Consider the following 13,466-nt stretch of genomic DNA (forward strand, 5'->3'; position numbering starts at 1 on the left):
TACTTAATATGTTTTCCCACCAGTGATATAATTTTCCCACACATACCATCTCAGACCTCTTTTCGAATGATCGCATTTAGGTTTTTCCATGAAACTTGTTAGGGCTAGGTGTTCCTTAGTGTGTACGTTACTAACTCCTGGGTTGGGGTAGTGGAGAATTGAAGTTGCCAACTATATACTGTTCCTATGAGCATAAATTAATAAATAAAATGCATTTCATAATTTATATAATGTTATTCCATATACACTATTTTACCATAAAATGGAGAATATATTGAGAGATATTACCTAGTTGGTGCTAGAATGTATCTCATAATATAAGAAAATATTACCATCAATTCCATAAATTTAAAGTTGGTGGACTTGAGGTGCAAATTAGGTCGTTCTCTTGACAACGCTTCACACACCGTTTATAATTTTTTTTAGTGTAATAGACTAACAATTTTGCATGCTATCCCTAAGATACAACTATTCCAGCTACTAATTTGTATACCTTTACAAGTATACACTATTTATAAGGTGAGAAGTTCTCAAATAGTATTTCTTTTACCCATAAATGTATATATAAAAATGGTAGTATTTTATTTGAGGCTTAAAATTGGTATATGTGTATATATATATAATTAAGCAGATGGCGAAGAAGAAAGTAAGAATTTGTTATTAAAGAGAGAGACTTAGAAAACATATATTATCTTTCCTCTTTTAACTACTTAGTTAACCACAAATTTTTATTGGTCAGGATGAGTTTCGCATATAGATTCAAGGAGAAATCTTATGTTAACATTCTTTTAAAAACAATTTCAAAATAAATTCTAATTGAAAGACTATTATTTGTGAGTAAAAAAGTTATGTTAGTGGTGGGTCTCGCAACTAGAATTTGTTGTAAAATAGTGGTAAAATATTGTGGATGTTGTTTGTTTGTTTGTTTAGACCTCTTAAAATAGATTGTTTAGCCTAATATATTAGCCAAGTGATTACTTAAGTTAATTATGAGATATAGGTTAAACAGTGAAAGATTATATCATGCAAATAGCGGAAAAGTAAATAACACACAGACATGATCACCCAAGAAAACCAATAAAACGAACTGTTTCAAGGTAAAAACTTGGGGAGGATTTGACTTACCTATCCTCAAGGTAAACAAATCCACTAATAGAGAATTGAAGTTTTTACAAAAAATTTAACTCTAAATCTATTGCTACCTCCAGTAGTAACTTACTGACATGACCATGTGTAAGCTCCAAATTCACAAACTCTTCTCTCTTGGATTTGCAGCACACAAGCTCCCACGCTTATGACTTTGAAATTTCACTCAAAGGTTTTAGATCACCACTAGTTGATCTTGCAGCAGCAACTTGGTTTCACCAATTCTTGATTGTAGATCTCTTGATCTGGTAGATGCTTGTTGAGTTAGAAGGTACAGAACCTCTCAAATCTCACAGGAGTAACTCACAAGTCTTCCAAGAGTCTTCAAAACGTGGTTAGGGTTTTCTTTTATACTTAAGAGTGTTGGACTGAAACCTTAAACGTTTTCATGGGCTTGGGTCTGATTGAAAATTCTGCTAAATATGCATTTCTGCGATTTTCGATCGGTCGAATGTAATTTTCAATTGTTGAATTCTTTTTCTGTTGCTTGAATGTTCTTGAGACCAAACTTGAATCACCTTGAGCAATGTTTAACACTCATTCTAGACATATTTTTGTTCTTGGTTTGCTAACTTAAACAAATTAGGACTCTAAACATTTAATCTTAAATATTTATAACCTAACAATCTCTCCCATTGAAAATCCGTGACAAAATACACACATATATATGAATTGCTCAACTTAAGAACTAGCCCAATTTACAAAGTGTTGTCCTAGTATAATCCTATCACAATACACTAACTAATAGTTGCTAGAATAGACATTAGTTGAGAAAGAATTAACCTGTAAATTCCTGAAATATTGAAACAAACCATAAATGCAGGTGTGAAAAATGCAGTATAAATCCAAAATCTAAAAACTAAACTTGAATTCACAAAATATAAAAATAGGCAGATTTCAAATGAATAATCATCAAATAAACTATCATAGTCAATCATAAACTGTTTGTGAAACAAGAACAAAACAAAAGATAAAAAAATCACAAAAGAATATCTCCCCGTAAGTACATAAGCACAAAAAAAAAAAAAAAAACTCCTTCTCATGTTCACTACCCCTAAGTACAAGAGCTACACACATTCCTACTCCCCCTTTTTGTTACGCATTGCCAAAGCAACACTCAACTGTCTAAAGGTGGAGGAGGTGGGAAAACACTCCTATACTCATCAAAGTCTATCCTCAAGGCAGCACTCTCTATAAGAAACTCATCAAGAAGCTGTCCTTGAGCTGCCTATGTAGCCATGAACGTCTCCATCATAGATCTAAGTGAGAGACGTGGAGGAACAGAAGGATCAGCAGTCTGAACACCATCAGCATCAAGATCTACCTCATCCACATCATCATTAGCTATTGTAGCTGTAGGGTCCAAATGTCTCTCCTCAAGTGGTTGAGAAGGATCAGGCACTTGGCTCAACCGTCCTCAATTGTGTACTCTGCTGTCTAAGAAAAGAGGCTCTTATGGGTGCAGTGAGGTATACAGAATCAAAGGCAGGAAAATCCTTAAGCTGAAGATATTCTAAGATCTTATGTATGAAAACTAGGAAGTCGAAAGCATGTTTCTTAGATTTACGCCTATGTACTTCTACGATGGTTTGAATGAAGAGAGAGTGAAAACCAATAGAACCATCGGTATTAAGAGTATACATGAAAACACATCTATTTATAAGAATAGCATGTACATGAGAGATAGGGAAGATGTTATCACAAGCTATCCTAAAGAGCATATAGTGATACTAAATTATCTCATGAGAATGAATTCTTGGTTCTGAACCCCATGTGACAGGTTTGCCACAAAAAAGAGACATGACATCATCAGTATGAGGAGTAGGATTGTATGGTTAGGTAGGATCATGAAAAATAGGTATATGAAGAGCCTGGGATACAATTTTCTAAGTGATGTTCCTATATGTTAAACTAACTACTTTATTGATGTTTACCCAATGTGTTATCTCTCCAAAAAGAGGTATTCGAGTCTATGATGGTGTGTGGCAAGGTAGCAAGGTGTTAAGGGTCCCTATTGCAGTTCAAGCCAGGTTGGGGGTGTGTAGTTGGGAGCTCACACAAGTGTTTATTGCATAATTCAAGTCCATAAAGCTTGCAAAGAGATGATCCTAGAAAAAGGCGGGCAAGGTTCTCGTGGATATGGACATGCGAGCCAATTATCAGGGTTGAATATGTAAGGTTGACATGTGGTTTCAAGAGGTGGTGTATGAGAGGTCCATAGATGACACACTGGTGAAGGAAAAAAACCAATAAGAAAAGGAGAGCTAGAAGGATTTGTTCAAAGTCTACCAAGAGAGGCAAGGACTCACATGATGAAAATTCTATAAGATTGCATATCAGTCAATTTGATAGTGTAACAAGGGTATCCTAGCCATTAGCACCTGTCCTATATATTTGTAAAGAGGATGAGGAATCTATCTCACACTTTTTTATGCACGTCCCTCTAGCTGGAGAAGTCTGGCATATGTCTCCCTTATCAATTAAAACATTAGACTTGATTTAAATCTTTGCTAAGCAATGGATAGTAGATTGCAACATGCTTTATAAATTGATGGACCAGAGGAAGATGCTCCATTTGCAATCCTTGTTCACTATCCTATGGACAATTTGGAATCACAGACCCAATGAGGGGAAGTCCCCCAACCCATGGAAATTATTCTTGCCTTTCAAACTCTTATTTGCAAGTACCAAGAGGCACCTTACCTCACCTTTTTATTTTTTTCTATTTTGAAGATTTGGCTATTTGAGTGGCTTGTCATGATCGATCTTTTCTCCCAAGATTCCATTTAAGCGGTTCCATCCCTAGCACTACTGTCATTGTCATTTCATTGACCCATCATTTAAGCTCAAAGTTATGGAATAGTTCTTGCAAGAGCTTCAACCTAAAGGTATCCACTTGGTTCACTTGTTATAAAAGGGCATCACACCTCAATGGTCTAGGGTACTCTTAAGAGGGGATGTGTTATTTTGGCTACGATCTTTACCATTTTTTTTACCATAGTTTTAAAAACCGGGCTGGAGCGACCAGTTCAACTAGGAACCAGCCTTCAATCCAGTCTGGTTATGGTAAAAAATCAGAAATAACATAAAAAACGGTAACTAGTGCAAACCGGCCGATTCAACCTGAGAACCGTAAACCGGATCGGTCGAACCAATTTTGCTCATTAGACAAAACTATGTCGTTTTTGCCCCACAAAATTAACCCTAAATCCTAAAAACTGATCAGCCCTCTCACTTCTCTCAATCTCTCCTCACGATTCACTCACGCAGTCACGCCTCCTCTTCTCAAACTCCCTGCCTCACTCTCTCCCTCACGGCCTCACGCCCTTACGCCCCACCTCAAGCTCTCAAGGTCAAGGCTCACTCTCTCCCTCACGCCCTCATGTCCTCATGCCCTCACTCTATCCGTCACGCCTTCACCTCAAGCTCCCAACTGAAGCGTACTCTGTTCTCTCTACCTCACTTTGTTCTCTGCTTCTCTCTACCTCACTCCGTTCTCTCTGCCTCACACACAGCGGCACGCATGACACCCCTATCTCCGCCTCACGCATAGCGGCATGCCATCGCCCATTGAGCTCTGTAGTCTACTCTCTGCTACATCTCACGCATCATTCTGTAATATTCTTTTCTTTTTCTATTTTGGTTTGGAATTTTTTTTTTTTTCATTTCTCTCGGCTTCATCAAGTAATAATTAATATTCTTTTTCTTTTTTATGATTTTGATTACTTAATGTTGATTTTGATCATTTTCTCGGTTCTTTTTTTTTTTTTTTTCATTTCTCTCGGCTTCATCTCAAATTCTCAATTCATGTTCTCGGCTTCATCTCAAGTTCTCCTTTCGTGACTTCACTAGTAAGTGGTAACTAGTAGCTTCAATTATTATTTTACAATAGAATTTTAGTTCATTTGTGATTTTGTGTATGTTGTGTGATAGGCCAAAAATGTATTGACTCCTTGTGATGAATTAAGTTGATTAATTAGCCAAGTTATTAATTAATCAAGGTAACATGCAAACGCGTGGTAGCACAAACAAATCACTAATTAAACTAAGTATGCAGCAGAAATTAAATGACACGGTGATTTGTTTACGAATGAGGAAAACGTACACGGCAAAAACCCCACCGGGTGAATTTAAGGTCACCACTCCCGAAATTCTACTATTATCATAACAAGCGGTTACAAGTAAAAGAATCCCAAGTACCTTACCAACCTACAGTTGAACCGTTACCCCAATACCCAATTGGACTTGTTCTGTAGTGACAATTTCTCCTTTCAATGCACGGCTCCCAAGCACGTGACTAACCAATTGCGCGGATCCCAGTACACGAATTCAATCACCAACTAGAAAAGATTGTTGGCTGCAAAGTTCTTCAATTCATCTACACGATGAAGATCAAGAAGATGCTTGGTTACAAAACCCTACGGTGCAAAGACACAGCAACTTCTTCACATGAGAGATGAACTAGGGCAAGAACTTTGTCTCAAGTCACAATTTGCATGAAAAAGGATTTCTCAATACTTGTGCAACTTGCATCCCTTTGACGGCCCTTAAAATAATCTTTTTATATGTCTAGGGTTAGGAGAAAAAAAGGCCCAAAGACACATCCACAGATTGGAATCAAAACAGAACTCAGAATCTGTTTTTCTTAAACCTCGACAAATAGAGGTATTGAGATGCTGTCGAACAGTTGTCGAGCCACGGGGCTGGAACATCTCTTTAAACCTCGACACATGCTAACTATCGAGCTAGCTGTCAAGCTTTAATAAACTTGCACTTTTCAGCTTGTTTCTTGGACAAACTTGATGACTTCAACACTTGATCTTGAAACACAGTTTCTTGAAGTATAAAACTCATCCTAATTCTACCCAATTACAAGTAAAGTGCGTTTTGTCAAATGATTAGCCAATTACATAAATTAATGACATATGTTCTAAATAAGTGAAACACATATGTCCTAACATTATGGATTTGATTTACAAAGTATTATTGTCTGGGAAATATAGTTTGTGCCAGTCTGAAATTATTGACATTGTTTGTGTATGTTGTGTTGATGAATTTATTTGTTGATAAACTAGTTGCTGTCAGTTTGAAATTATTGGGATAAGTATAGCTGTGTTTATTGATTCATTGTATCTTTCTTTTGTGTTGTATATGGAACTTAGATGAGTGGTGGAAGTTGTTTGGATCTTGTGCTCCAACCTTACAAAAGTTTGCAATTCAGATCCTTAGCCAAACAGCTTCCTCTTCAGGATGTGAGCGGAATTGGAGTGTTTTTGAACAAATACATACCAAAAGAAGAAAGAGACTAGAGCATCAACGACTTAATGATCTTGTGTATGTTCATTATAATTACCGATTGAAAGAAAAGTATATATTATATAATCTCTTTGTTTCAATGTTTTGTGGGGAAATATGAGTGATTCACTGATTTGGTCAAGTGAGATCTTTTGTGATTGTGAAATATAAGTGATTTGGTTACTAATTATTCATTATGTTCATCTTATGATATAGAGTCAAAAGGAAGAAGTTCAATTTTGATCCTATTGATTATGCGAGTATCGATAAAAATGAATTTTGGGTAGTGGAAGATGAGGAACCTCCATTTTTGGATCATGAGGAGATAGAGAATGCATTATATGAAGAGGGAGCCTATCCAATCGAAGAAGAGTCTTCTAGCCATGTACAAAGAGGTTAGCTTATTACAATTCTTTGCCTAGTTGCATATTTTAATTACACTATTTATAATTTATTAGAAATGATTATTAGAATTGTTATTTCATTTATTGTTCTTTGGTTTTGGAATTTGTATAGATATGAACAATGAAGTGATTGAGGATGATGATGATATCAATTTGGAATAATTTGGTGATGAAGATGATGCTCCTCCCGGATTTAGAGATAAAAATCATCCTATTCATGTCGAAGATGAAGAAGATGAGGATGACGATGATGATAATGATGCTAGTGGTGGAGCATTTGGTTTACATGATGATATTGATTACAATTTTCTTCATAACAAATGAGGCTTGGGTCTTAAAACTTAGTAGTTGTTTATTTGAAATTTTAAAACTTATTTGCTATTTGGATGTAATGAACTTATTTGTTATTTGCCATTTGGATGTAATCATGTAAATGTAATGACTAATGAACTTATTTATTTGGTGTTGTTGAAAGTTTATTATGTTAAGGATGATTGTTTTGTAATGTTATTATGTTAAATTCTTTAAAAAAATGTTATATACTTATATACTTGTATTTTTTTTAAAAGGAAACATATTTATTACTATTGGGTTGTTAGTTTTAGTATATTAAAAAAATTATTAATTATTTATATAATTTAAATAAATAATAATTAAATTATTTATGACGTCACCGGTTCGACCATCTGTCAGACCTCTGTCCAACCATAAAACTGGTAATTAGCTCATTTTCCGATTCTTTCACCATACCAGTTTTTAAAAACATGGTTCTTACTACCCCAAAGCTTGAATCAAAAGGCATTTTGGGAAGAAATAACATCTTTTGGATGTTTCTTATTCCTACTAATATATGCAGTTGAACGTTAGGTTCTAAGAATTTAGGATCTAAATATTTTAGAACTTCAATATGTAATGTTGGCAAATCATGATCAAAACTTAGAGCCTAGATTTAGGCTGCTCAAAGTGACGTATGTATAAAGTTGGAATCGAATAATTGTAGAAAATTACTGTTCAATTTCTGCAAGGCTCGATCGATCGATCGAAAATTAGACTCAATCGATTGAAGTTCATGCAGAATGTTTTTTTTTTTTTTTTTTTTTTTTTCTGCAGAAGTCCCAACTCAGCCCAAACCCATATAACGTGTAGGGTTTGATGTTTTACCTTAAGTATAAAAGAAAAAACCCTAGCCACGTTTTGTAGTTTTTGTTTATGCTATGTGTGTGAATCTCTTGTAAGATCGAGGGGTGTTTGCCTTCATACGTACTTAGAGTTATTAAGATCGAGATTGATGACGAGAGCTTGATGATTGTTTCAATTGCTGCATAAAGAGCTTAAAGAAAAACAAGTGGTATGGATCTGAGAAAGAAGTAGTCCGTGGACTTGGAGTTGTCACATGGTCGTGGTATTAAGTTTTCTACTTGAGGTAGTAATAGGATGTTAGTGGTTTAAGTTGCTATTGTAAAACTTCAATTCTTTCATAGGGAATCTTGTTTTACCTTGAGAATAGCTAGGTTAAATCATCCCCAAGTTTTTTACCGATTTGGTTTTCCTGGGTTATCATATCGTTGTGTTCTTTAGTTTCCACACTGTTTCAATGATATGATTTACACTGTTTCAATGATATGATTTACTTGTGTTAACCTAGATTTGAATAATTTACCTAAGTTAATGTCATGCCCCAAACCCCAAAAGGTCTAAAGCATGAGAAAACGTCTCAAAGTGCCTGTAGATTTTTTCCTTTTTGACAATTCAATTCACATAAATCATATCAAGTACCAACATCGATAATTATCATAATAATTCCATTGAATATATTCTCAAAAGTAAATCAGAGCTCTAAACAATAATTACAAGCACCATAGGCCACAAAAAAAAAATAGAGGTCTGAATTAATAATTACATATCATCAGCTTATCCCATCAGTGGGAATAACCTCACAACCACTATAATATACAAAAAAAAAAAAAGAAAAAAGAGTCAAGCCTATTCTAAGATGTATATCATCTAATATCTCCATTTCAAAAAGTTCAGCCTCCATCAGTAGTTAGTCTAACTTTTGTTAGCCACCAAAAAGCTATCTCAAAAGATTGTTACATGCTCTAAAAAGTTTATAAAATAATGGGATGAGACAAAGCCCAGTAAGTAGCAAAATTAATGGGGGTGGGGGAAATGCAAGTTTCATAATGATAAGCAAGTTACAAAACATGTTATAATATGAGAATTTCCATTAGGATCATGCAAATCCATTTTTCTTAATAAATTGACAAGAATGATTACAAGAATATAGCACCAAGCTTTCTCCAAATATTTCAACATGAAACTACATACTATTTACTATGAGCTATCAAAATACCCTTTTTAAAACCTAAAAATCCAACTCAAGGCCACATGACAAGCCACCATAAAGATGCTAGGTATGCCACAAAGACATCAAGTTAAGCCACAAAGACATCAGTTATGCCATGAAGACATCAATTATGCCACGAAGGCATCAAGTTCTGCCACGAAGACATCAATCCGCCACAAAGACGAGGTGCCAAGATATCAATGTCACAAAGATTACGGCATCTGGCTGGGTAATCACCAGGTAATCTCATGTCGTAGCCCAAGGATAAAAACATAAAGAGCTCACAGTTTACATGAAATCAAAACATTGTTCAATTTCAAGTAGTTTCACAAAAACCTTTGAAATACCTAATATATTCACAAGGTTCTCAAGTTTTCCAAAATCATTTCTTGTCAATAATATTTTGCATCAACTTTCCCAATTATCAAAGCATCTTTAAATTTTCAAATAATGCAATAAATCAGTAAAATTCATTCTCAAGAATTTAATCAAAGATGCTAATATTTTCCATGCTAACAAATCATGCATTTCCCCATATGCATTGCCAAATATGATGACTTCTTCACAAATAATCTCATACATTAAAGTTGCCACGTAAAGCTTTCTAGGAAAATATAATTTCCATAACAACTTCCCAAAATGTGTTTAACTACCCAAAAATAATGTTTTATGCAACATGGTAAAAAATCCCATTAAAAAACTACTTACCTTGCAACCCTTAAAAAGCTTAACTCTCCAAGCTCCAAAGGAGATTAACTAGAACCTAAACAATATCAGGCAAACCTATCACAACAAGCATAAAGCTTGAAATTGTATCTAGCTACAAATTAAGAATTTTCAAATAAGCACTTTGATTAGGCAAGCCTAGTATTTAGCCTCACAAATAATATTTTTCACTTCCAAAGTTTTTCAACCAATTCATTCACAAGGCATAGACTCCAATTTATAAAATTAACCCATTGAAGGTATTATCTCTAACAACGAAATCTCAACACCTTCTAAGTATACTTCCCACAAGGTTTACACCACATCAATAAGAGACCCATGATACCAAATATCATAATATCCTCCAAGACAAATGATTTGAATAGTTAACTAGCTCCAAATAATCAATAAAAATTATATTCACCATTTATTTCACATTAAAAAGCCAAAACCCCCAAATTTTCACCACTTAGCTAACCACCATTGTAAAAATCATAAACCCACTCATCAAATTCATCGACCAAGACCAAAACCCATACATTTAAACACATAAATATTACTTCCAAAGCCCATAAATCACATGAATATCATTATCAAAACTTAGATAAGGAGAACCTCTAACAAAAGCATAATACCCATAAAAAGATTAGAAATTTTTATCTCAAATAGTAGAGATGAGTGAGCCTTAGTTTTTCCTATGAAGTTTTCCGGTGATCTTTGCCGGAAAAATAATGGTGGAGGTGGTGCTATGGAGTTTACTAGCGGGAAAGTGGGGAAGAGGAGTGTATGTAGGGTTGACAAAGAAGGAAGCAAATGAGGTAGAGGTGACCAGCCAAGAGGGTGAGATAGGAGGTGATATTGGTGAGAATGTGTGGTTGAGGGGAGTGGGGTAGGTGGGTGACACGTGTGGCTCTTTAAAAAAATATTTGACCTCTTTTTTTTTCTCTTAATTTGGACTAGACTGTTACAGTTAATCACTTAGCTAAATAACTAGGTTAATCTATTTGTGTTTAAAGAGTCTAAAAATGTACATTGAACATTTTGACTGTCAGCTGGGCCACATCAGGTGGGCAGTAGGTGAGTTTCCTATGAGACCATTTTTCCTAAAGGTGAGTCACAAAAAAAAACAAAAAAAAACAAAACAAAACAAAAGACTTGACTTACTCAACGTGCCTACCAACTACTACAAAACAAGAAATTAAATATTTTTAAATTTTGATATTCAACTCTCTTTTAAACATCAAAATTCTATTAACTCTAATTAAATATAACTCACATTTCTCCATTTCCTTTAAAAAATTATTAATTTCTTTCTTACTTACTATAAAAGTTTAAAATTTTTTTCGTACTTTATTTCATTTTAATTGGAATAGGCAAAGATGGGTTTCAGGGATAAGGTGCCGGTCTCAACTAACTTCGACTCTGCAAGGACTTTTTTGTTTTTGCTAAATGATTATGCAAGGACTTATTAGTTGCTTTCGTGTTAACTTTATATTTCTGGGACGGATTTCAATTTTAATTTAAGATTGGATCCATGTCTTGAAAAGATAACCTTTAGCGCTCTTCATATATCTTTCTATTACGAAACCCAAATTTTACTTTCATTCAAACAAGACTTTTTGAGGCAAACATACTATTTCCCTGTGTAGATCCTCCATTTTACATAATTGATGTTGAAATGAGCACATTTTAAAAGGCGAAAAAACTAGGTCCACATTCACAACATGAAAGTAAATGAAAAAGAAATAGATGTAAAATAGTATATGTGAGATTATCATTGCCCGAAAACAATCCTACCCAATATAAAATTACAGTCCTCTTACAACCCCACCAAACTAAACTTGTATTTTACATTTCATAATTATTTTCTCCAGAAAAAAATAAATAAAAATAATCACTTATTCATGAACGAAAGCCAAGACATGTAATAAACTAGGACAATTACAAGTTTCATGAACACCTGGAGAACCCTGAAACCATCAAATTTAAGCAGTAATAAACGAAATCAAACATCAATGCCGGGGTTGACTGAAGCGAATTCCAAGAGCTCCTCGTGGCGTTCAAATATGGACATCTCTTCCTCATCCAAGGTCATAAGAACTTCAACTGCACCGTCAGTCGTGTCCTGCAAAGAAATGGTATTACTCACAAGCTTGTTTATACTTGTCATCCATGCCGGCTTGCCCCACCCGAAATCGGTTTCATACAATGGAAATTTGCACCAACTTGAGCATTTGTATACCACCAATTCCTTCCTATTCCTGAAGATCTCTGCCCTCTCCTTGAGAGCTTCCATTAGAGCTGAGAAACCTCCCTCCCCTCTGAACTTGTTTGCCTTGTTGTTGAGGAAGTCAATCTTTGTCTCCCTCATGCTTTGCACTAGCTTGTGTAGTTCCAGGTCGCTCTCTTCTTCAACAAACACTGCAAACGGCCACACAAAGTTCCCGAACACCGCGTCAGGCAGAGGTGGGTCCATTCTACCTCGGAGGTTCACTGCTTGAAACAACGCGGTGGGCTTGAAAGACCCGGTTTTTGATTTGACAACCGCTGCTGCACATTTCCAGAGTTTTGCTAGTACTAATTCCACACGTGAAGGATAGTACTGCTCTCGTCCAGTCATGCTTATAACTTTTTCTTTAAGCTCCGCAATTTTAGAGGCACTGATCACGAACCTCCTTGCTATGAACCTATCGCCGGCAATATTCAGAGATCCGGACATGCCTGGAATCTCTCTAGGCGGCAAGAGAGAAGATCCGGTGAAATCGGGGAGAGTAGGTTCTCTCAAACCTCGACATGCCTCGGTCCAGCTCTTTAACAGCGTTAGTAGCGCAGCGATATCGGCGATCTTGTGTGTGAGGGAAACACTAATGGTGGTGCCACCGCAGCTGAACTTAGTGAACTTAATAAGCCACATGGAACCCTTGGACAATTCCATGGTTTGAGGGTCAGTGGTGGGAAGGAATTGATCAAGTGTCTCAAAGTTTGGTTTGCTAAGGAAGTCGGAAAGCGGGCTATCACATTGGGCTTCGATGAAGAACCCACCAGAGTCGTTGCAGTTGATGGTGGAGGCGTCAAGAAGGCGGCCGGCGAGGGGGTAGAAGCGGGTGAGGGTATCGGATATGGATTCCTGGAGGAGTTGGGATTTGCGTGAGAATTCCAAATCAGGGTCGGTGGTGGCGGCGGCATCGGCGGGGAAGAAGAAGGTCATGTTGCCATGGATGGCCGGAGAGAGCTGGTCAAGAAGAGAGAGTTTGAAGATTCTGAGGTTGTGAGGAGTAGGTGAAGAAGGTTTGATGCAAGTTCTGGAAACAATCTTAGTCTTCATCTGAGTCATGTTTGCTTGCTTTTGATTTTATGACTATGCATTATGTAGGCCTTTCTTTGTTTTTATAGATGGAAGGAGAAATATGCCTTTTGGACTTTAGTACATGGGAAGATGGGTAGAGTGGAAATATTTTACTTACAAAAACTAGTCAAACAAAAAACAAATGATATTAAAGTTTTGATTTGCTTTCACGTTATAGGGCATAAAATTAAGTATTTTGTATCACCAACCGAACAATTATTTT

At 35.8% G+C, this 13,466-nt stretch overlaps 1 protein-coding gene across 1 annotated transcript; it reads right to left on the reverse strand.

Annotated features, from left to right (window-relative positions):
- Positions 1–11,628: 11,628 nt before the first annotated feature.
- Positions 11,629–13,245, reverse strand: LOC142612583 (akuammiline synthase 1-like). The gene has a single exon (XM_075784683.1). It carries the CDS (start codon positions 13,229–13,231, stop codon positions 11,903–11,905), a length of 1,329 nt encoding a protein of 442 aa, XP_075640798.1. The 5' UTR covers positions 13,232–13,245; the 3' UTR covers positions 11,629–11,902.
- Positions 13,246–13,466: the final 221 nt, after the last annotated feature.

This window comes from Castanea sativa, chromosome 10 (genome assembly GCF_040712315.1).
Source record: "Castanea sativa cultivar Marrone di Chiusa Pesio chromosome 10, ASM4071231v1".
In the NCBI taxonomy this organism is placed as follows: domain Eukaryota; kingdom Viridiplantae; phylum Streptophyta; class Magnoliopsida; order Fagales; family Fagaceae; genus Castanea; species Castanea sativa.